Source organism: Chelonia mydas, chromosome 1, assembly GCF_015237465.2.
Source record: "Chelonia mydas isolate rCheMyd1 chromosome 1, rCheMyd1.pri.v2, whole genome shotgun sequence".
Taxonomy (NCBI): Eukaryota; Metazoa; Chordata; order Testudines; family Cheloniidae; genus Chelonia; species Chelonia mydas.
In genome coordinates this window covers 226,034,183-226,059,865 of record NC_057849.1, presented here as the reverse complement: position 1 = coordinate 226,059,865, position 25,683 = coordinate 226,034,183, and the positions used below count along the sequence as shown (strand labels likewise).

General features: G+C 41.7%; 1 protein-coding gene and 1 long non-coding RNA gene across 7 annotated transcripts in view; one reads left to right on the top strand and one right to left on the bottom strand.

The window, feature by feature from the left end:
• SHISAL1 (shisa like 1) overlaps positions 1-25,683 on the bottom strand; it is a 283,823-nt gene that overhangs the window by 40,966 nt on the left and 217,174 nt on the right. For all 6 annotated transcript variants that reach the window (XM_043537934.1, XM_007061762.4, XM_043537920.1 and 3 more), the window contains one exon: positions 16,047-16,340. In XM_043537934.1, the coding sequence (XP_043393869.1) occupies positions 16,047-16,340 (294 nt within the window). The remainder of the gene's footprint in view (positions 1-16,046; positions 16,341-25,683) is intronic.
• LOC122464028 overlaps positions 1-25,683 on the top strand; it is a 143,853-nt gene that overhangs the window by 111,566 nt on the left and 6,604 nt on the right. The window contains exon 3 of the long non-coding RNA XR_006287864.1: positions 7,754-7,891. This is a non-coding gene — a long non-coding RNA (uncharacterized LOC122464028). The remainder of the gene's footprint in view (positions 1-7,753; positions 7,892-25,683) is intronic.

The following is a 25,683-nucleotide window of genomic DNA, read 5'->3' as shown; positions in this document are numbered from 1 at the left end:
AAAGATTAAATAAGATTGGTTCCAAAACTGATCCTTGAGGAACTCCACTGGTAACCTCCTTCCAGCCTGACAGTTCACCTTTCAGTAGGACCCATTGTAATCTCCCCTTTAACCAATTCCTTTTCCACCTTTCAGTTTTCATATTGATCCCCATCTTTTCCAATTTAACTAATAATTCCCCATGTGGCACGCTATCAAACGCTTTACTGAAATCTAGGTAAATTAGATCCACTGCATTTCCTTTGTCTAAAAAATCTGTTACTTTCTCAAAGAAGGCGATCAGGTTGGTTTGGCACGATCTACCTTTTGTAAAACCATGCTGTATTTTGACCCATTTACCATTGACTTCAATGTCCTTAACTACTTTCTCCTTCAAAATTTTTTCCAAGACCTTGCATACTACAGATGTCAAACTAACAGGCCTGTAGTGACCCGGATCACTTTTTTTCCCTTTCTTAAAAATAGGAACTATGTTAGCAATTCTCCAATCATACGGAACAACCCCTGAGTTTACAGATTCATTAAAAATTCTTGCTAATGGGCTTGCAATTTCAGGTGCATTTGTAGAGTTCTTTTCATACTAAAGCACTACAGACAATTCCACAAAAGGTCAATGAAATTGACTGCTAGTTTGCAAAACATTTTCCACTGTCAACACTGGTTTTGATACGCTTATAACTTCATGTAGATAAGCACTTATAAAGATTTCTATAAAATTTCAGGAACTACAAAATTTAAAACTCTCTGAAAAGTTAAACCTTGTGGGTCTGATTTTGTTCCATAGTTGGTTTTGCCCAAAGGTGGATTTTATTTTATTCTTTGCTTTTGGAATTTTTGAGCAATAGACCTTGACCCATTTCTGAGTTAGGAGAAACTGGAAAAATACAGTGGTCTCGTTGTAACCATACATTAACCAAACTTTTCTGAACAGTACAGCAAAAATGGAAACTTAATGAGGGGCAGGTAGTTTAATAGGAGGATGGAGAGATGAATTAAAAATGAACAGAAGCTATGATTGGTTGAATGATACTTCCATGCGCACTCTGTGGGTAAATACCCTAAAACTTTTTATACGGTTTAATGAAGCCCTTTCTGACATCACTGCACATTCTCTCTGCCCACCCAACTAGCACAAAGGCTGCTTCTGGGACAATGTGCATGAAAGAGAGTTTGTGTCTTATGAAATACACACAGCAAAATTCTCAAAAATATCCTAACTTCAGGTAAGGAGAAAATCAAAGAAGGAACCCCACTCCCTGCAGACCACATCTAATTTTAGGGTCTCTGCAATTTTTGCCTCAGTTAGACCTGCTGAACAGAGCTCATGGTGTGAAGCAGGGGTGCTGAAGGATCACAGCTCCTTCCTAAGGGGGCAGTGAAATCACGTGGCTTGCCCTGGAGGAAGAATGAGACCCCCCTAGGGCAGTGCTGGGCAAATTTTTGCAGTCACCGCCCCCCCCTCCCCCCTTACCATTCATGGAATTTGTCACACCCCTCCCTCCTCCATTACTTGTCATCTGAAGTAATCTCTTACTTCCACACTGCTACTGGTGACGGCACTGCCTGCAGAACAGGCTGGCCGTAGAGCGGAGGCTGCTGGGCATGGCTTTCATGTTGTTTGCGGCTCAGGAGGACGATTTTTTAATCCCACTCTCATCCTACCTCACAGTACGCAGTCTATTTTTACCCTGCTCCTGCTATTATGGCAGAGGGTCCCGTGGGATCCCAATTTCTTTACGCCCCACCCCCACCCCAGAGAACCTCCTGCACACCTCCCCTCCAACTTTGCGCACCACTGCCCTAGGAGGTCTGGCCCACTGGAGGGGTCCTCCCAGAGATTGTTCCAAAGCTGATGTCCTAGCACCGGTCCTGTGGATCTGTGACAGCTGCATAGTGAAAACAGGAGTAAAACGGCATTTAAAAGCCCCTTTTTGCCATAAAGTCAACAAATCCAACACTAGATACATACAGGGTATAGATCTGATGAGTGAGAAGGTGCCATATTTTTCTGGTTTTAGTTTTGGACAGAAGTTGAAATTTTCTGTTCTCTACTGTTGCCAAGATAGAGTTTCCCCTTTATATCTGTGTGCTACAGCTCTATTGACTCAACCTTGTAGAAGAGAGGCTAGGTGCGATGCCAATTCAGAGTAGCTGAGGATCTGATGCTGTAGAATTTCTCTAGCCACACAATAGCAGCAGTAAAAGGAATGTATTTATCCCTCTTCACCCCATTCAGAGGAATGAATTTCAAAGTGTAATTGGGACTAACTATAATTATTTATTTCCAGTATCACCTGTAATGTGGTAGGCACTTTCTTAACAAAAGAGAGAGCAGGAATGTAATTATAATCTCATGGGAAACAAAGACAGAAGGAGTATATCATATCAGTTGTTAGGGTACCAAGATTTATTTTAACATATGAACTGAATTTAAAGGTCTATTTATTAAGCACATAATCCATCCCACTTGCCTTGTTTCCTTTTTAAAAAAAAACCCAGAAAAATACGTTTAAAAGATTGTTAATTACTTTAATCATTCTTTGTCATTTTAAGATGTTGCATTAAGTTTCCAACAGCAACTTCATTTCAGCCACTTTTCTATTTCTATAGGTAACTGTGTAGGTAAATAATGTATTACTCTGTCATAAACTAGATACCGTAAAACAATCAACAGCACAGGAACCTTAACTTTAACATTTCTCAAGTGGGATTTATACTGTGCAACCTGAACATTTAATTATTGGAGCATTTTGCACAGGCTTACACTGGAATCACTTTTCCCAGCACTGAAATAGAACGAGCAGCTGTTTAATTGCACACAACAATTTAGAACAGCAAGCTAAGAACACCATGATATCGAATTGAAACTGCAGGAGAAATATAAAACACTCAACATAGGCGGAATAAAGTCTCATATTAGCTGCTCTTAATTTTATTTTTTCTAGTACTATACAAATGATGAAGAAAATCTGCTTGTTTACAGATATCAGGTTTCTGTTCCCCTGATTTGAAACCAAGCCTGCCTTTGTAAAAAGAGAGTGTATCTGACATGCATTTTCAACCATGCTTTCAAAGAAAGCATTACACAACAATGGTTAGAAACTGTTAAATGCAATGCTAGCCACAGCTTCTTTAGGTTACAGTGATAAAATTGTTAGAAGACAAAGTAGGCCTAAAGGGTTTTGTGGTGGGTTGAAAGGGTCCAGCTAATGAAGTTGGACACCAGATTTGGATTTTGGATGCCTAAAACTTCAGGGATGTCTGGCGCTGGAGTTTTCATGCAGTGCATTAGGAAGATGGAGGCCGCTTATCAAATTCAGATGGGAGTTGGTTTAGGGCACACCGTTCTAGGATTTCAGAATTGGGAGTTTTATTTGGATCCATCTCTAGAGATGGGAGCAAGAAAAGTGACTTGGCAGGGGTGCATGTGAAACAAGTCATAATGAGATTCAATACTTATAGCCAAGCACAAATAAGCTTCTCTCTCAAGTAGTAGCATAAAGGCTCTTTAACTGAAAGAGTAAGGCCTTGTCTACACTACAAAATTAAGTTGACCTATGTTAGGTCGACCTACGGCCACAGCAGTAATTACTGTGTTTTTTTTACGTCCATGATGCCCTCCTTCTGTTGGTGGTGTGCGTCCTCACCAGGAGCACTGGCACTGACTTAAGTGTGTGGGGGCTTAGAGCCCAGGCTGTCAGTCTGGCACGGGGGTTCACAGCTGGACGCCCTGGGGCTGACAGCCAGGGCTCACACTGAACACCTCCCTCAGAAAGAGGTATATAAAATCATGAGTGGTGTGGAGAAAGTGAATAAGTTATTTACTTGTTCCCATAATATAAGAACTAGGAGCCACCAAATGAAATTAATGGGCAGCAGGTTTAAAACAAATAAAAGGAAGAAGTTCTTCACACAGCGCACAGTCAACCTGTTGAACTCCTTGCCTGAGGAGGTTGTGAAGGCTAGGACTATAACAGGGTTTAAAAGAGAACTAGATAAATTCATGGAGGTTAAGTCCATTAATGGCTAAGGAATGGTGTCCCTAACCTCTGTTTGTCAGAGGGTGGAGATGGATGGCAGGAGAGAGATCACTAGATCATTACCTGTTAGGTTCACTCCCTCTGGGGCTCCTGGCATTGGCCACTGTTGGCAGACAGGCTACTGGGCTGTATGGACCTTTGGTCTGACTCAGTATGGCTATTCTTATGTTCTTGTTCTTAGGTTCCCTCCGGCGCGGGACTCCAGCTGTGAGCCCTGCATGTGCCAGCAGGCAATGTAAATAACGCAGTGTCTACACGGACACTGTTGCCCTAACTACATCAGCCTAAGCACTATGCCTCTCATGGAAGTGGTATTAGGTCGGTGTAGTGGGCATTTTACATCGAGTGCTACATTGTAGTGTAGATGCTTACAGAGTTAGGTCAACATAAGCTGTCTTACGTTGACTTAACTCTGTAGTGTAGACCAGGCCTAGAATTCATTGAGATACATAAGTAGAATCTGTACTGAATGCATCCAGCTCTGAATACGGTTCCAAGTGTGCCTGTTTCCACTGTTCCTAACTCCTGTTCAGAAATGAAGATGAATTTGGATTATTAAAAAAATTGTGCTCTAGGATTCCTTTTATTAAATAAGTCAGGCAAAAGTAGTAATAATAGGACTACTACTTCATTATTTGTATTGCAGTAGTACCCAAAGGTCTCACTCTGGGTCAGGGCCCCATTGTGTTAGTTACTGTACAAACACTGTCCTTGTTTGTTTGAAAAAATTAGAAAAAACCTACCACTGTGCCTTGATTTACATCTCAGTCTCCTGTAGCCTCCCTGATCCACTGGGGAGAACCAACTTCCTTTTTTTGCCGTTTCACCCATGTTATTCTCCTACTCAGAGCTCTTAATTGGCTTTCTCTTTCTCCACATCAAAATAAAACCACACACACGCACCATCGAGATCCACCCCCATTGTGCCTCTTAAAGCAGTCTTCAGTTTCTCCTGTTTGTGCCATACGCTGTGCCTGCTCCTGAGGTCTGTCTCCCATTTGTGTCACTGTGTCCTGTTTGTATTATTTAACTTTAGAACAGCACTCCTCCCAGCACATCTCCCCCAACACTTGTTTCTAGGGCTGGCTAGAAAAAGGAAGTCCCTTTCCCCTCCCAAAAAATTAGCATTTTTGACTTGTCATCCCAATTTGGGACAGTGTTTTCAAAAACATGACGTTGTCCCTCATTGGGATGACAAGTCAAAAATGCTAAATTTATTTGGAAGGGAATTTCCAGAAAAATTCTGTTTTGAGAGAACTGAAATGGAATTTTCCAGGTTGCTGGTTTTTACCCCCCACAAACCCACCCCAGGGACTTCTGCATGTTTCCCAAGATACACAAACAAAGGAACCTAGGCCCATCATTTATGGTAACAGCACTACTGAGGGAATATCATAGAGACCATCCTCAATCCACTCAGTGCACAACCTACTTCATCCAGAAACTCTGCAACACTAACAACCTGCTCAAAATACCATCCTTTCCACCAAGGATGTTGTCACGGTTCCCTCCCTACTCTGGGGTACAGATGTGGGGACCCGCATGAAAGAACCCCCTAAGCTTATTTCTACCAGCTTAGGTCAAAAACTTCTCCATGACACAAATTTCTTTCCTTGTCCTTGGATGGTATTGCTGCCACCACCAAGTGATTTAGACAAAAGTGCAGGAAAGGGTCTCTTGGAGTCCCTATTCCCCCAAAATATCCCCCCTTCATCCCCTTTCCTGGGGAGGCTTAAGAATAATATACTAACCAATTGGTTACAATGTGAGCACAGACCAAACCCTTTGGTTTTTAGGACACTGAAAATCAATCAGGTTCTTAAAAGAAGAACTTCATTATAAAGAAAAAAGTAAAAGAAGCACTTCTGCAAAATCAGGATGGAAGGTAACTTTACAGGGTAATAAAAAAGATTTAAAACACAGAGGACTTCTCTCTGGACTTAGCTTCACAATTCTAAAAAACAAGAATAAAACTACCTCTTAGCATAGGGAAAATTCACAAGCTAAAACAAAAGATAATCTAATGCATTCCCTTGCCTTACTTAAAATTTTCATAATCTTAGATGGATCATTTCAGGTATGTTTTCAAGAGATGTTTTACCTGCCCAGTCTCTCTCTCCATCTGGGAAGGGAACAAACAAAGAGAGCACAAACAAAACCTCCCCCTCCCCCAGATTTGAAAGTATCTTCTTTCCTTATTGGTCCTTCTGTTCAGGTGCCAACCAGGTTATTTGAGCTTCTTAACCCTTACAGGTAAAGTGTTTCAGTACAGCTGCAAGGAGGGATTTTATGCTACCGTTATCTTTATGTTTATGACAGATGTCATCTCCCTATACACAAACATCTCTCACCATGAAGGCATTGCAGTCTGACAATGACAGCACTCAGATATTCACCTCAAACACATCCTCACCCGTAACAACTTAACACTTAACAACAAACACTTTGTTTAAACCACAGGAACTAGGATGGCTGCCCAATATGCCAACCTCTTCATGGGGCACCTCGAGGAATAATTGCTGGAAAACTACACCACAACAGCCAATGAGATACTGGAGATACACTGATGATATTTTCATTCTCTGGACAGATGACCTAAACTGTTTCATAGATTACCATCACAACTTCAGCAACCACCACTCATTCATCAAACACTCCCACACCAGCATCAACTTCCTGGACATCACAATCAGCTTAAACAATGTAACCCTACAGACTATATGCAAGAAACCAATGGATCACCACACTTACCTCCACAGATCCCTTAACTACTCCAGACACACCACGAAACCTGTTTATCTCCTGCCAGGCTCTCAGATATCATAGAATATGCTCTGATGAGAAAGTCCGGGACATACACCTCAACCCACTTAAATCACCAAAAAAGGACACTCCATCAGAGAAGATCATTGCATCACTGAAAGGGCCAAATGCCCCGAGAGAGCATGCTTCAATACAGGAAAAAAAGAAACCCACTAACCACACACCTGTAGAGTCCATCTACACTTGGGAATGTACACGGTTGCACGTGTGTTGTTATGTTGCAACCGTTCCCCTGCCCCACCCCATTGTCCACATCTGAAATCCTGAAGCAAGTTCCTGAAAAACAGTCTAATGTGCTAAAGTTCAGCATGCATGAAGATGTGGGTATGTACACATCTCCGCTGTGGCATGGCCCCATACCCATTCTACAGTCCAGTGTGGACAGGGGCAAGGGGCATTTACCAGTTCATGAGGTATCGATAGTCCTCCAGAGCCATTCCCACAATGCACTGATCCCTTTGCTGCCTGCCCCTTACCCAAAATTACACAGGTCCCTGCCCTCCATTGCCAATGGTACTAGCAACCTCTCCTGAGCACATTCAGTTCTCCCATGAACGCTATTGATCAGTACCAGTCACCATGGAGCGTTCCATGAGCTGCTACCTGGTCTCTGAAGAACACCTTGGTGCTGATCCATATGTGGTCAGAGTACACCATGCTCCATGACTTTGCCTGTAGCAGCAGAAACATATATATATGTCAGGAGAGTTAATGGAGGTGAGCATTCACCAGACTTTGTTCCAGTGCCTGGAGTGTATGAAGCACCTTGGGTTCCTGGCACATGCCCCTGCTATAATGAGCTGGACCAGGTGCTCTCCACATCTCTAAGTACAGAGCCTGAATTCCGTCATGATCCCCTCCTCAACCCTGCCATCCTCATTATACTGCAGGACACTGATGAGGGACAGGGTGAGGAGGCAGAAGGGACCTTGGAAGTCCTAGAGGAAAAGCCTGCCTAAGTACCCAGCGGACCCAGTTGAGAAAGCCCGCATCAGGAGGACCACAGCAGGAACCGGAATCCGAAGCTGGTAAGGGACTATACCCCCCCACATTCCCCAGAAATATCCCTGTTTTCTGCAGTAATAGATGGCTGAAGCTGGCCTCCTCACTGCACTCCATCCATAGTCCAACCTGATGTGGTCCCTGTGACAGTCTACACTATTATGATCACCACTTTTACAAAATTATGAGAAATCTTGTACAAAGTATGCCTTGTGATGTATCATTGGAAAAGCCATAATTTGCTGAATATCATTGTCCTGTTGATTCACACATTTTAACATTGTATATGGAGATATGAGATTTTGTTATATGTTTGTTACTGGAGCATGTTGTTTTAACTCTGGGGAATGCCCACAGTCTAGCTCTTCAGAGGCAACAAAGGGGTGGCCAACATCCAGCCAGGTGCAAAGAGACTATTGTCTTTTTAACCAGCCATTCACCAGCAGGGGAGTTGTAATCAAGAAATTTACAATTCACCTGAAGGACAGTCGGCAGCTCACACATTCCATGGAACTGCCTGATGCACCAAGAGCTTTTTCCAGTAAAAGGGACAGGATATAAAAAGGGGATCAAAGGCCCCTGGCCACCTTTCTCCTCTTCCATCTCTACTGAAACAAGATTGCTTGAAAGACTTTGAACTGGGGAGATTGATCCCAGGCTGGGAAGGGAATTCAGCCTGTGTATTAAGAACTGTGAATTGCTGCAACATCCAGAGAGGTAAGAAAAGCTGTTTGCTTCAAATCTTGCACCTTGTCTGCACTACACAGTTTTGTTGATAAAAGTCAGCTTTTGTCGACTAAACAGTGGAAGTGTACACACTAAAATGCTTCTCCCACTGATGTAACTCCCTTGCTACGTCAACATGGTAAAACTACCTTGACGAGCGGCATAGGGCTTTTTGCGATGTAGTTAGAGTGAGGCAGCATCAGTGTAGACACAGCACTTGGTTATGTCACTCTCATCCTCCAGGAGGTGTCCCACAATGCCCATCCTGACCGCTCTTCTCAGCAGTTTGAACTCCGCTGCCCTGAAGGTACACAGGTATGCACCCTTTCCCTTTTAAAGGCCCAGGAATTTTTGAAATTCCTCTTCCTGTTTGCTTAGTGTGCACAGTTCAGACAGCATATTCCCAGCTGACCATGCTGGCTTTCTGCAATAGAAGTGCTCCTGCGTGAACACTGGTGCTGTTGGATCTGCTGGGTCTGTGGGGAGAGGAGGCTGTGCAGTTGTAGCTTTGCTCCAGCTGTAGGAACTTTGATACCTCTGGGCTGATTGCCAGTGGCATGCAGGAGAAGGGGCACGAAAGGGACACGCAGCGGTGCCGTGCTAAGATCAAGGAGCTGAGGTAGGTGAACCAGAAGGCAAAGGAAGCCACCCATTGCTCCAGAGCAGCGTTGAAGACATGCTGCTTCTACAAAGAGCTGCATGCTATCCTTGGTGGCAACCCCACTTCCATTGCCAAGAGCCCCACGGATACTTCGGGAGGACTGGAGGCAGTGGCCAGTAGACTCAACCCTGAGGACAAAGTGGTGGATGAAGAAGTGGAGTTCAAGGATGATGTGGAGCACACGGCAGAGTCTTCCGGTGGCGTGGTGAGTCAGGATCTCTTTTCTACTCCGGAGGGGTCTAGCCAGTCCCAGCACTCCAGCTCTGGCGCACATGATGCAGGAGAGGGGAGCTCCTGTAAGTGTTCATTTTGCTTTGATACTGCACGGTGAGAGGAGATTGAGTGCTCATGTACTTTGTTATATGGTAGAGGAAGGATAAGGGACAGAAATTAACAACAGAGCCTGTGCATCTACACAGTTGGGTCATGGCAGAAAAGTTTGTTAATGTACACCGGGATATCCTGGGAATCCTCCATAGAAATCTCTAGGAAACTTTCCTGCAGATACTCTGCAATCCTCTGCCGAAGGTTCCTTGGGAGAGCTGCCTTGTTTCTCCCCCATGCTGTAGTAAATTTTGACACACCACCCGCTAATTATTTCTGCAGGGACCAGAGTGGCACACAGGTGAGCAGCATATGGAGTTGTCCTGTAGCCATACGCATGCAAGAGATGCACTGTTGCATCCTGGGTTACCCTTAGGAGTGACAGATTGGGTTCAATTACCATAACCTGTGGAAAAGGGTGCCAATATTCAGAATAGTCTCCCTAGGCACTCGTAGTAACCACATTTGCAAACCACCCAGACCCTATGCTTTGAAAAAACTGTTGCTGGCCAAGGACCACAATGAGAAAAAGACAATAATTAACGAAGACAGATGTCATAAATATAAAGGGAAGGGTAAACACCTTTAAAATCCCTCCTGGCCAGAGGAAAAACTCTTTCACCTGTAAAGGGTTAAGAAGCTAGGACAACCTCGCTGGCACATGACCACAATGACCAATGAGGAGACAAGATACTTTCAAAGCTGGAGGGGGGGAGAAACAAAGGGTCTGGGTCTGTCTGTGTGATGCTTTTGCCAGGGACCGAACAGGAATGGAGTCTTAGAATTTAGTAAGTAATCTAGCTAGATATGCGTTAGATTCTGTTTTGTTTAAATGGCTGATAAAATAAGCTGTGCTGAATGGAATGTATATTCCTATTTTTGTGTCTTTTTGTAACTTAAGGTTTTGCCTAGAGGGATTCTCTATGTTTTGAATCTGATTACCCTGTAAGGTGTTTACTATCCTGATTTTACAGAGGTGATTCTTTTACTTTTTTTCTTCAATTAAAAGTCTTCTTTTAAGAACCTAATTGCTTTTTCATTGTTCTTAAGATCCAAGGGTTTGGGTCTGTGTTCACCTATGCAAATTGGTGAGGATTTTTATCAAGCCTTCCCCAGGAAAGGGGGTGTAGGGTTTGGGGAGGATTTTGGGGGGAAAGACATTTCCAAGCGGGCTCTTTCCCTGTTAGACACTTGGTGGTGGCAGCAATAAGCGGTTTGTAATTACTTTAAACAATGTTTGTGTTCCCCATAAATTAACCCAAAACAGAGCAGTTAATAAATAACAAAAACATTGCTCAATGATGGCATTAAAGTGTGTCAACCTTCTCCACTACACAAAGCCATGGCCAAAGATATTGACCTGAAGGATCCTCCCTCTGTTGTCTGCTTTTGATTAGTACATTAATTGCAGGGGATTTAACCCCACTGAGGTAGCTCGTGACTGAAAGATGTGACCATGCTCTAGTGTGCTTTTTGAGCAGCACCTTGATACTGTATCTTGGCACACTCGCAAGTCATCTTCTGGCTCCCCATTGTTTCACTATGTCCAAGCACACAGCATCACAAATTTCCCTGGCCTGCTGGGAACCACAAGCTGTGTGCCACATGGGTGGGGTCAGGTTGCCACTACAGGCTTTGGAAAGCAGTTTTGTACTATGCCCACTTTGCTGTGGAAGTATTTCCCTTTAGCTTCATATACGTTATGCAAAGCACCGCATGTCACAATAAGCCAAAGTGCTTTGGCCACACTGGCATCCAGAGCATGGGAGGCATGTAATGGAGGCTGGGGGAGGAACCTCATGCCACGGTGTGGGGAGGGGCAGTGGCAAATTACCGAATGGGCCCCGGCACAGAAACACCATATATAGTCATGTCATTTCAGGGAAATAAAGTCCTCTATTTTGTTCTGCAGTACAGCCCTGAACCACCTGGTGTCATGGACCTTTCCCATGTGTTCTGCATTCATGTTCATGAACTGACTGCTTATGGCCTTGGAGAACCAGTGAATCCTAAACGTCACAGTTCATTTCTTCACTGGTCCCTTTCAGTAGGCAAAGTATAGGTATATGCGTTCTGTCGATGTACCCCGCACAGTTTGGAAAACCCATCCTCTTGCTATAATTTCAGGGAGTTGTGTTATGACAACTATCCATAGGTACGTCACAGTACTGATAGCCTGGCAAACCTGTGCAACCACCATTCCCACAGTTGACTTCTCAGCCCCGAACTGGTTGGTAACTGACAGGTGCTGTTAGCTTCCAAAGGGCAATAGCCACCTGCTTCTGCACTGGTATGGATTTCCGAAAACAAGTGGTCTGGCACTGGTGGATTGGTGCAAGCTGCTCGCACAACTCCTTGAAGATCTGCTTCCTCCTTCTTCAGTTCTGCAGCCACTGGTCATCATCCCATGTTTCACAGATGATGTGGTCCCACCACACTGTACTGGGTCTCCAGGACCAGAAGTGGCAGTCAGCCCATGGGCATGCCATTGCAATCCCAGCATTCAACACATCTACTGCAGGGGACTCAAGTGAATTTTCAGTCCCCCTCTGGGTCAGCTGTCTTCGTTGTCTGAAATCTCTCTGGACCAATTCTGTCCAGTATCTGATACTGGATGGTTCTGCTCACATGAACATTTGTCCAGTGAGCAGTAGCAGGAGCAGAACCACATCTTCATGGACTTGCTCTATGTATCCAACACAGTTTGGCAGAAGGGAGAGATGGCAGGGAGCTGCAGTCATCAAATGTGTGAAGGTGACATAGAGTTCCAGCAACACGTAGCAAAGCAATTCCTATAGCATCTCCTGTGATACAGGAGATGCAGTAGGATTGCCACCTTTTCCACAGACCAAAACTGGACATGCCACATCAGTTAATGGATATATTACTCCTGGGGGAAATCTGAGCCACTGTGCAATTCAGAATTTTGCAGAAGTTAATGTTGTGCGCGCAGAATTTCCTTTTCTGAACAGAAATGGGCTGCAGTGCAGCTAGCTACCACTAGGGACCGCTGGCCCTGACAGATCCCAGCTCGCACATAGAAGACACTGCTGTGGGGAGAGAGAGGGAGTTAGAGGGTTCCTGGCAGCTGCAGTTCCCAGCATGCCCTGAGGGAAGGAGACTGCGGTGTGCAGGAAACTCCATGCAAGCCTGGGACCAAGCATCAGGCTGTTTCTCCCTCTGGATCCCTGGGCTCTGGTGAAGAGGGGGCGGGTGTCTGGGCAAGGGGTGGACCTGTGGCTGGGCTCTGGGGGGGAAGGGGTTGTGGGTCCAGTCCCTCTGGCTGGATTGGGGGAGGCAGAAAAACAGGTACAGGGTTGTCATAGGGGTTTCTTTAACTCTCTACTTCTGGGGGAATTTGTGTGTGTCTGTATTGTTATGCACATACTTGCTGACAGATATTTTGAAATAAATTACCAAAATAATTGAAACTGGTGTTATTATGTAGTGTTATTTTGACAAATAAAAATTTGTAGAATTTTTAATTTTTTGGCAGAGAATTTTTATTTTTTGGTGCAGAATGTCCCCAGTAATATATATGTCAAAATATATATGTCAAAACAAGACAACAGAAAGTGCTAGGCTTAGCTAGATGACATCTGAAGTTCAATGAATGAACAGTGCATATTTTCACGTTTAATGTAAAATAACACCGAAACATAAAATGTATATTTCAGTACTAAACAACATATTGAAGCATTAAGGTTGTTGGCATTGCTTGTGTGTTTCACTTAAAACTGGACATCAGGACTTGTCAAATGGCACCCGGACACAGAAGCCAAAAACCGGACTATTTGGGTAAAACCCGGATGAGTGGCAATCCTGGGACTCTGGGATACTGCCCTGACATGTTAGCACTAATGACGCATGCTGAAAGGGGCAGTGTGGATGAAGGTGTGGCGTATACTTCTTACCAGCACTGGATAGGTGGACACGCAGTGTATCCCTAGTTGTCACCTACCAACCGACACTCAACCCTATAAGAGTATCACCAAACAAATGCAGCCCATTCTTGATGGGAACCACATTTTGAAAGAAATCTTTCCCCAACCCTCATCTTCTGGCCATCAAACAGCCTCCCTACCTTGCGAAGTTTACCATCAGAAGCAAGCTTCCCAAAGACTACCACACACCAGCTCAAAGCACCTGCCAGAACAACAGATGCAAAGCCTGCAGGCATATCTCCATTGTTACGATAATCAATATCCTCACTCCCACAAAACACCTTTCAAGATCCATGTTTCCTATATATCCCAATCACAACGTGGTATATACCTCATCCAGTGCATCAAAAGCCCCAACAGCTATGTGGGTGAAACCAAATAATCATTATACTCACGAATGAACCTATGCAGAAAAATGATAAAGGACAAAAATGCTCTGTCACCCATGGGTGAACACACTTTCACAGAGGCATCACTCCATATCTGATCAGTCCTCATCCTCAAAGGACACTTGCATAATACCTTCAAAAGATGAGTCTGGGAACTTAATTCATAATTCTGCTAGACACTAAATGTCCTGGCTTCAACAGAGACACTGATTTTATGGCTCTTTACAACAATTTGTAACCTACTAATCCTCCTTTGTCCTATGACTGTAGTGGTGTTAATTGCCCACTTCATTTCAAGGGGTTTCTTGCAACATGTGTTAACCCCTTATGCTTAACCATCTGTTCCATCTTGTGTTCAGCTGTGACTCTCCGGTTACCTTTTCCAAACCTGACTCCGTGAAGCATGAAAGTTGTCTCTTCCACCAATTTCCCGTACAATTTTTATCTCACCCACCTTGTCTCTCTCATACTTTGGGACCAACACACTACAAAGAACCTTTGAGGCAGGCTACTGAAGGCCGACTACCCTGACTCCCAGCCTTAAAAGTTCTGATTTTTTTTTTGCGATAATGATATTTTCCATCAGAAAATTCTCGACCAGCTCTACACATTTCTTTCAGTTAACTGTTCACACCAACCCTATTCCAGTGCCTGACCATAAACTCTTCACAGGAAGCAAAACAAACTAAAAAATGATCTTTAATTTTTGCAACTCTCGATTGTTAACTTTTGTTACTCCGCTCCACTACCACTGTCAGAATGTTGTGTACATTCACTGTGTTATTCCTTTAGATTATAAACGTTTTGAGTTGGGGGTCCTTCCTTCTTATTTTTCTGTAGAGCACCATATCCACCCATGACACTATACAAATAATAGATAATTTACAAACATTAAGTGCTATAAAACTATTGGTATTAAAACACATTTTGACATACATGTATACAACATGGCAGGAATAATAATAATAATAAAAACCCTAGGCTGTCACTTGTCCTTTTTAAATCTGTATAATCATTTTCTCCCCACTGTAACTAACATAAAGCTATATTTCTGTGGCTCAGCAAATAAGACACTAAACTAATTTTCACATTGTTTCTGTGTCTCAGTGGATAGTATGGATTTCTCACATCTCTAATTAAAACTGTTTTCCACTTAGTGTTTACATTGAACACTTGGAGTTAACGTGGTTTTTTTTTTTAACTGAAAACAGATTAATTGCTATATATGGCAAAACCTTGGGTACATTTAGAATTTTATTTGCACGCTAGATTAATAATTAACTCTACAGTGGACACTGTAGAAGCAAAAAGAAAAGGAGTACTTGTGGCACCTTAGAGACTAACCAATTTATTTGAGCATAAGCTTTCGTGAGCTACAGCTCACTTCATCGGCTGTAGAAGCAAAGATTGTAACCTTGTTTATATTTAGTTTGGCAGAATTTATTATTATTTTTTTTATAATGTTGATGGATAATATCAATGTTTATTTTTAAGCTTTTTTATTGTTATTTATTTAAATGTTAACAGTATGCAGAAATTATGGGAAGGCCAGACAATGGGGAGTATCAGACAATAATTATTTAATGACAGTAGATATTGAGATTCAAAAAGTTAAAGTTTTATCACCGTTAAAACACAAATTGTCAACATCATATGTCAAAATATACAAAGTAAATATTCTTAAATCAAACTCTAAGTTCTCAAGCAGCATTTTTCTTACTTGGCTGATATGTATATTTTCATGATCAATGGAAATATATTTTTGTCGGTTTGTGTGTGTGTATACAGTGAAATTGACATTTAATGACATTTACCGATAAAAATCTAATCCTTCCAAACCTATTTATATTCACCCAGTACTGTAAATTTACTTACCTACAGCACATATTTCTCTAGAGACAATCATATTTTTATCATAATTTTCTATGAAGCTGATGCATTTCTTCTGAATGGTGATTCTGTAATGCAGTTCATACTGTAAAATTTATATGGTACAGATCCTCAGCTGATGCCTTAAATGGAGCTATGCCAATATATACCAGCTGAGAATCTGGCGCATAATTGATAATGATGTTCCAAAAAGACAGATGACTGTTTATACCACAAAAGAATATGGTGCAAAAGTATCTGAACTTACCAGGCAGATGAACTCTGAAAAGACATCAGTGGTGGGTTCAAAGCATCTCCTTTTAAAGTATGTACTGCCTGTGACATCTGAGGCTGAGGCTGAGTCTGTACTTGGCTTGGATTCTGAGCAGGGTTAATCCATCGGCTCTGTGCCTGTGTCATCCACTTTCCCTGGATTCCCCACCTTGCCAGGTAAAATTTGCAAATATCGTAGTTCATTGATGAGTAATATAAAAGGTCCAGTACCAGCAAGATCACAACAAAAAAGCCATAGATCCACACTCCTAACAATGCACTGTAATTGCTGGGGAGGAGGGGAAAAAAAAGAAAACAACAAAGGAAATGATTTAACAGATCATTCACTATCATCACTCTATTTATCAGGGTTTTTTGTTTGCTGGTTTGTTTGTTTTAAAAATAATCTGGATTTTCATCTAAGAGGAGCAGGTATTTTTGGTAGAGTAGGGTTAAGAGAGTGGTTACCCAAAATGCTGCATTTCACTAGTATTAAGTACATCAAAACTCAACATTACAAAGACCAGTGATTTTATAATACAATTCATTCAATAAGTACAGAGGTGAAAACACACAGTAAGCTTACGTGTAAATGTTGGCATAGCTATAACATATATATGAGTGGTTTCAGAGTAGCAGCTGTGTTAGTCTGTATTCGCAAAAAGAAAAGGAGTACTTGTGGCACCTTAGAGACTAACAATTTTGTTTGAGCATAAGCTTTCGTGAGCTATAGCTCACTTCTGTAGCTCACGAAAGCTTATGCTCAAATAAATTTGTTAGTCTCTAAGGTGCCACAAGTCCTCCTTTTATATATATGAGTAAGGATCAGGATGGTTACCACCTTGTCATTGGCTTATAAAAAAAGTGCCTCAGAAAGCTTAATTGAATAAAGACAGAACAGAATGAGTAAAGATATCAAATAAAGTGAGAGAGAATAGTAGGGAGATAAAAGCAAAGGAGAGTGAAAACGCTGTTGAGACAGCAAGTTTAGCTGTTTTGTAAAAAACTGATTGTTAGGTCTATTGGCAATTGGTATGGGAGACTGGGGATTGGGAAAGAATTAGGCTAGAACAAACGTGCAGGTTTTGAGGAGGAATTTAAAGTGGGAGAGTGGAGGTTGTTAGGTGTATGGCGTAGGAAGGTCGTTCCAGACAAAAGGCCTGGTGTGATTGAAAAAATGCAGAGCAGAAGTGGGAAAAGAAAAGGAAGCAAAAGGGGTAGTAGATAGAGATGCAGAGTCTTGAAAACCACATAAAGAATTGCAATATGGCCCCCAAGCAATGCTTTAGGCATACATCATTTACGGGAATTACAAATTATATAAACCTGCCATTCAACCACCAGCACCCTGTTGAAAGCAGGGAAAGCAATGACTGTATAAGTTACAGCTGGTGAGAGAAACTTCGACAGAACCACATTCCAACAGAATATGCAGTTCTGCTGAAATCTATGTGTTCTGTCAAATTGGGTTGATTTCCCCCAAATTTTGTTATGGAAGAAAAACCAGGAAAAATCTAACAATGTTGAAATGTCCCATTCTGACAGTTTCAGAAGAAACTGTTTGGAATTCGTGTTTTGAAATGTCTGTTTTGAATGGTTAAATACTTTGTATTAATGACATATAATGCAAAACAAAAAAGTTGAAGTTGAAACAAAATGCTTTGTTTCCAGAATTGTTCCTTTGTTGATAATTTTGAAATGTTTGGTTTTCGATCTGATTTGGGACAAAGCCAAATTTCAAAAAAATCTCAAAAATCCTTTGCAAAAATGGTATGCCATCCTCAACCCAGCTCTATATTCAGTGATTTACTTCATTGAGCTATTCTGTGTTGGACGGGGTGGAGTCTTTGTAAGCAGTTCAAGGCAGCATCTGACTTCTTTTTATATGTTTGTAAAACCTGGAGGGGAGAGGGGGGCATCTCATGCACGATTGGCCTGACCCATCTCCCACTGTAGTCAATGGGGAGTCTTTCAAGGGGAATTTTGCCTATGTTAGGGTTCAGGCTCAGGCTCTTAAATGCAAAAAATGTCTAAAGACTAAGCAGTGGTATGATTCAAAGCCCAAAAACATGTGCTTGTGAACCAATGTAGTATGTTGTACCTGAGATTTACTGTGCTAGCCTGAAAACTCAATGCTTTTCTCCTGTATTTCTGTCAACGCTTCCCCTATCATATAATGAAACTGCATTATCAATTTTGTACATTTCTATGTTATTCTAGACACACATGCGCACACACACACACACTGCTGTCCAGTGTGTCACACACATTATGGCTGGACACCACAATTTGCCTTAAAAGGCAATCAAAAAATGAAAGCATTTTGAAGGCAGATTTTGATATCCAGGAAGTAGGGGAGAAAAGATTCAAAAACATGCTCATAAATTTAATTTTGTTTTAAATCAAAATTTCAGGTACGATTCTGAGTTCTTGTCACATAAAGATTTAAAGGGCCCAATTCGCCACTCGTTTATCACGGATTTACACTAGTGTAACTGTACTGACTTCAGTGAAGGTAACACTGGTATAAAGCAGGTGCTAAAGAGAGGAGGAACAGGCCCCTTAATGGCTCCTATTAGCATGTAGCTTTAAAATTTCAAATAAACACTGGGTATTTAATGCTGGGATTTCCAGTAGTGTTTAGTACTAAATCTTCAGTGGGAACAGAGGTAGACCAATGCTAAGTGCTTTTGAAAATCCCATCTGATCCTCTAAAAGGCCTCTTCCTGTGAAGACTTGTGCATGTGCTTAACTTTATGAACTATGAGTAGTCTCTCGTAATTTTTGTAAGTCTTTGCAGGACTGGAGCCTAAAATATAACCTGAGAGGTTTGGGCAAAGATTTTCAATGGCATTGCTCCTGATTTTTCCATGGATATACTCTTGTTTACACTGGTAAAACTCTGGAGTCACTCCATTAGAAAATGAAAGGGGAGTCGGGCGTGAAGAATTCAGGATGAGCTCCATAAGGAGAAATCCTGTTCCTTGTAACTACTGAATCTCAGTGAAGTCCCCAGGACCACTTCTGGGAACAGAATTTGGCCCACAGTGGGGAGGACAATGTATTTTTGTTTCCCATAAAGTTAGAAATCATGTAATTTATATGCTAGCAAGAACTTGTAGGCAGGAACGTTACCTTCTCTTCTAGTTGTTTCATATGGACGTTTTTATGGTTGTGTTTAGGCATTTGTTTTGTTCATTAAAAATCGCTTAGTGAAAAATTAGGTCTATTTTGAGCACTGCAATTTAAAGCACCAATTTATTAATCATGCTGTATGTGAGTTCTCCATCTGTTCCTTGTAAATAACAGCTGTTTCTGACAAGTACAAAAATGAAAGTGCATTATTTTAATTAAGATATAGTGGGACAACAGCATTGTTGAAGAAGCCTTGTGCAAATCACAGGCAATTAATAAATTATATGGGTTGTTCACAGGGAGAAACTCTATACATTGGTATGGTTTGTTAAATATTATGATGGTGCAAAATATTAACTTTAATATTGAAATTAAAGCTTTCACATACATCAAGAAAAAATAATACTATGAAAAAATGTGAAGCCAGGTAGACAAGCCCTAAGTTTCACATTTCTAGTTAGTTTCACTACTCTCTAGTTCTCCTGTGCTTTCGCATGGATGCATTATCTGGGTTGCAAGGAACTATTTTAATTTATATCAATATTCACATCCAGGTTTACATATGGATTTCAAATCTCAGTAAGATTCAGTGTTATTTCGATTCAGTCCATTACAGAAATTCCCTAGTCAAGCAATTCTGATGTGTGTTATTGTCCAGATTTGAAATTATGTTCTTTACCCTCGTTTCCCTGTGTCTTCCTAAGAAGTGCAAAGGTTTTCATTTTGAAGGTTCCTCTTCAGGCCCTTCACTAATTTTAATAATATAATACCTAAATCTGGACCATAAATTATCTGACAGCATTCTTTTAACCCACTAACTAGAAGCAGATTAACTCATTGGCCTATTAGGAAAGCTCAATGACCCAATACTTTGGCTTTCATTCTAATACAGTATAGGCTTGATCCAAAGTCCATTTGGAGTCAATGGAAAGACCTAGGCTATGGCTACACTAGAGACCTTACAGCAGCATAGCTGCACTGATGCAGCTATAAGCTCTCTAGTGTAACCCTTCTAAGATGGGGAGAGAGCTCTCTATCAACTTAATTAATCCGCCCACAATGAGTGGTGGTAGCTATCTCAGCAGGAGAATCTGTCCCGCTGACATAGCGCTGTCCATGCTGGTACTTAGGTCAGTGTAACTTCTGTCACTCCGGGGAGTGGCTTAGTCACAACCCTGAGTGACATATGCTATACTGACATATAGCCTCAGAGGGTATGTCTACACCGCAATTAAACACCCGTGGCTGGCCCATGCCAGTTGACTTGGTCTCGCAGGGCTCAGGCTAAGGGACTGTTTTTTAACTGTGGTGTAGATGTTCAGGTGGGAGGGTCCCAGAGCGTCTACACCACAGTTAAACAGCCTATTAGCCTAAGCACTGTGAGTCCGAGTCAGCTGGCATGGGAGGTGTCTAATTGCAGCGTAGACTTACCCTGCATAATTTCAGTGGACTTTGAATCAGGACTTGTGAGAATGGGAAATACTTTTCTCCCTCATCTCCACCCCTTCCAATTGCAGAAGCCTACTTAGATTTTTACTTTGGGCCCTGGATGCACTCTTGTTGTTCCTCCTTCCCAAGCTAATTTTGCACCAGGTCCTGGGACTCTTTAGTCAACTAGCAAGCATGATTGGACCAGAGCATTTTTAAAAAAATCAGAATCAGTAGCTTCTATTTGGCATACATGAGCCTATGTGGAAAAATCAGGGAATCCACAATTTTGTCTTTTTTAAAAACACTTGCAAACAGCTCAATGCAGCTGTATAATTTATATGTAGGCAAACAGCCATGGAGAATGTTGTTTTCTGGACAGGGCTGATAATTACAGTAGCAATGCATTTCAAATTCTTTCTCTCAACCATACACAGATGGCTGATGGTGGTTAGATACCTGTATAACTGAGGATACAAGTGAATATTTTGACGTGTACTTCTTATGTATGACCTTTCCTAATTATATTTATCATATATGTTACAGAAAGAAAGGTCCCTAGAGCTACCTTTACGTTTTCTAGAGAGCCCATCAGCGTGGTACCTAAAGGCTGAATCCATAAAGTGATTTAGGCACCTAACTACCACTGTAGGCTCCTGAGCCCAACATTTAGGCACCACTGAGATCCTCAAAACCCCTGTTCTGCTGGTGGGCATGATCAAAACTGCCCAAGTCCTAATGGTGCTGAGCCACTTGGCACCCCAGCTCACACCTAAGCTCTGGCAGGATTTTCACCCTAGGTGTTCCCCCTCCTATCTCACCTATGGGGATAGGCCTGCTCAGAGCCCCGCACAAATGACAGCCAGGATGACCAGCTCAGGAATTGTGTGTGTGTGCGTGCATCCCAGAATACCCAATAGCCCAGTGGTTAGGACACTCACCTGGACTGTGGGAGAGCTGTTCTCAATCCCCACTCTGCCTGATTTGGAGAAGAGTCTTGAAACCCAGGTCTCCTGGACCCTGTTTCAGGAGAGTGCTCTAAGCCCCAGGCTCTAGGGTATTCTGCTGTGGATCTCTCTTGATCTCTTCTGTTGAAGATGTTCTACTTTTGTATAAATAATTAAATGGCCCAGAGAGAGAGATTGACACTATAGACTGGTGGGATACAGCCAAAAGTGTCAGTCACCTGGGATATGGGAAACCCCAGTTAAGTCTCTGCTCCAAATTCAGCAGGGTGGAGATTTAGAAACAGGTCTCCCACATCCCAGGTGAGTGTCCAACCACTGGGCTATTGGCTACAAAGGGTAGGTGGCCTTTCTCACTCTCTGTCTCTCTTGTTCCCTTTCTCATGAAAAACGAGGCCGGGGGGTGGGGGCTGACCTGGCTTAGGTGTTAATCGTTGTGAATCCCAAATGGAGATAGATGCCTAGCTATCTTTGGGGCAGGGGCTTAAGCCCAGTTTATATGTATACAGTCTCCATTAGCTAGAGATCTTGAGGGACATCTAACAGCTTCACATGACTGTTTCTGAAAATTAGAGATGCTAGCTTAAGGGAAGAGGTTTGGTCAGAGTTTGAGGGCCAAGGACCACATCAAATAGGAGGCTATAGGACAATCACAGGGGACATAACTAAAACTTGGTGAACGGTGAGTTTTGGTTAATTGGAGTTGTCTGAAATTACAGGCACAGGCATGCCCATAAGTAAAGATCACTCAAACATTTCCCCTCCAAAGGGCTAGTTTCAGATGTCCGTCGCTTTGTCAGTCTCCTGTACCTTTCCCAAAGAAATTTTGCATTGTGTAGGTTCAGCCCACACACCCTATTTTCTTAAAGAAAAAAGACAGTGGGTGGGAATAATCTTGTGAAAACTTGACATATGTGATGGATTTCAGAAAACCAAATAACCAAACCAAGTCCATAATTTAATTGTCAAAAGTGTGTCCCTTTTGGCTGCTGCTGACACAGCACTCCAAGTGTATCCCTCTTCTCTTGAACAGAAACTTTTGGGAAAAAGAATTCAGCTGGTCTTTTGAAAACCTCACAGAATTCTTGCAGCATATTAAAAGAGAAGTAAAACTTTTCATAAACCTATGGAGCATAATTAAGTACATTTTCAGCACTACAGGGGCAAGCTAATATAGAACCTCTGCATTCTCCCATTGAAGTTAACGAGCGCTTTGCTAGACAGACTTTAGCCTGTTTTCTCGATTATGGTGAGTTAAAATACTATTCATACAGTTTTGTAACAGTAATAACTCTCATATGGGTATGTGGGTTATAGCTGACTACAAGCTCAAAAGTTCTCTCTATTGAAAGAATCACAGAGCGCCAACTGGATATCCTTAGCAAAAGCCTTAACTTTTTTTTAAACACAGAAAAGAGATCCGATGATGTGAGTGATCTAAATTGTAATGTAACCAGGTTAGAGACCAGCATTCATTTGTCTAACAATTCTCAAGTTACTCTTCTGCAGACTAATTAAAACAGATGCAAGCTAGAACATTAGTCGTAACAGTGTGTAATCTGTAGTTATCATGCCCTTCTAGTCCACAGGAACAGAACAGACACATTAAGGTCTTGTGTAAGCACGTGTACAGCTCATCCCATCAAGTTTGAATTTAGCTTATGTAGTCTACCTTAAGGGTCATGTACATACATTTTGAAATTAATTCACCATTTAAATAGTTGAGTTAATGAATAATGCAAAGCTGCTCCTTCAAGGACCTGAACCAAAGTTCATAGAAGTCAATAGGAATCTTTTGTCTTCAAGAGGTTTTGGATGAAGCCTCAAGAGAGCAGAGATATTTATTGGAGCCAGATTCTGCCACTTCCTCATGTTGGGTAATACCTTACTCCGTGAACAGTGCCATATTCAAAATATATTGGATGAGGTACTATGTCCAGTATTGTATCCTCCCAAGCTAATTTTCTCAGGTAGGAGTAGATTAAGTTCAGGATCATTTATATTGATCACAGGGGTTTCCCCCCAAATTTTCACCCAGTCAGTTTGAGAAAGGAATTCTTGTATTACTTTTTAGGTTATGGTGTAAATTATTACTCAGGATGAATAAGGCTGGCAGAATCTGGCTGCAAGTAATAACCCACAAGCTAGGAAGCATTTAAACAATAGGCTGTAAAGGAGATACTGGATATATACTTTGTGTGCCCTTTGCATGTGTATATGTGCATGCACACATTTATAGTTTATGAGTTTGATCTCTGATCTTACAGTGAGACCAGAGGAAATGTATGTATAGAACACAGTACTATACATACCAAGAATCACTAATCTTAGCTCTGATTAATCCCTTGCAATAAAAGTATACTCTACTTAACATCTAATCTTGCAGACCCCATGTAGGCAAAACTTCCATTCACTTCTGTTTGCAGAAGGGTTGCAGGATCTTAGGAACAGTTATGGCTGCTTTATCAGGACACCTCCCAGGGAGCTGATTTAGCCTAATGACAGTAGCCTAGATTACCCCCTTGATTACATAAAGTGGTGGGAACTAAAGTAGCGGCAATTCTGTTATAATGCCTCAAAAACTGTCGGAGGAAAGAGAGTTGAGCCAGACTGGCATCATTACCTCTTTTACTGAACCTCTATGCTGCACAAAAAACCCATGCAGTCAGGGTTTGTGGCTAGGAGAAGTGAATATAGGAACTGCCCAGTCAGAGGCACGAAGCCAGGGAACAGACATGTTACAGGTACTGAACTCCAACAAACCTGTGGCATTTCATATTAAATTCTCAGAAGACAAAGGTCCGAATTCTCTCCTGGGTATAAACTGGCACAGCGCCACTGATTTCACTGGAGCTGTGCGAATTTACACCAAGCACAGAATTTGGCCCTTAATGTTTTAACATTAGAGCTGGGTGACATTTTTTCAGTGAATAGATTTCTTTTTGCATCAAAAATGCATTTTCCGATACTCCGAAACTATTCATGTATTAACTAATAGTTTCAGTTGGGGAAAAAATTTCAAAGTCAAAAAATTTTGTTTCAAAATATTTTCTTTTGACTTTTCATTTTGAAACAGTGTTTTGAATTCAAATTTGGCCAACTTTTTTTAAAATAGTGAAAACACCTGAAAATGGCTGAATTGAAATGAAAAACTGAAAAAATATTTGTTTAGAGTTGACTGAAGCATTTTGGTCAGCTTCAAACGCATCAAAAAAAGAAAAATTTCCCTTTGAGGAAACCTGAAATGTTTCTTTTTTGATCTTTTGATTTGATGAAAATGTTTGAAAACATTGGTTTTCATTGGTCAGACTAGATTTTTTTTCTGTTCCACCCCTAAACTGAAAAATCCATTATTCACTGAGCTATGATTAACACTTTGTGACTTTCTGCTCAGCATTGGGGAGAGCGTTAATTGGTGACTAGGGAGGAGTATAAAAATATTGCTCAACAATGCAGGGATGTAATCAGGAAGCCCAAAGCACAAATGGAGTTGCAACTAGCAAGGGATGTGAAGGGTAACAAGAAGGGTTTCTACAGGTATGTTAGCAACAAGAAGAAGGTCAGGGAAAGTGTGGGCCCCTTACTGAATGGGGGAGGCAACCTAGTGACAGATGATGTGGAAAAAGCTGAAGTACTCAATGCTTTTTTTCCCTCGGTCTTCACAGACTGCTGCACTGGATGCAAGTTTTGAGGTCACTGCTTTACAGAACTCTCACTCTAGTTTTCCCATTCATTCCAATATAATAGAGAGATAAAAGGACTAGATTCAGACCAAAATTAAGTTCAAACCCTCTCAAAGCTCTAAAATAGTAGCATACAAAGGCTAAGGGAACAAGGTGCCCAGCTCCCAATGAAATTCAGACCTCATTCTCTTAGGCTCTTTTGAAAACCACAGCCTAGGCCTACTTTCCCAACAAAGCCTACATTGTTTGTACTTTTACTGCATTTTTCTTATTGTCCTCAAGGTACTGTATGCAAAAGCAAGAAAGCAAAACACGATGGGGTGGGGAGGAGGAATTAGATCCGTCTTCCCCTGTGTTTTTATGGCCACTGTAGTATCTGAGCACATCACATACATTAATGTTGTTTATACTCACAAAATCC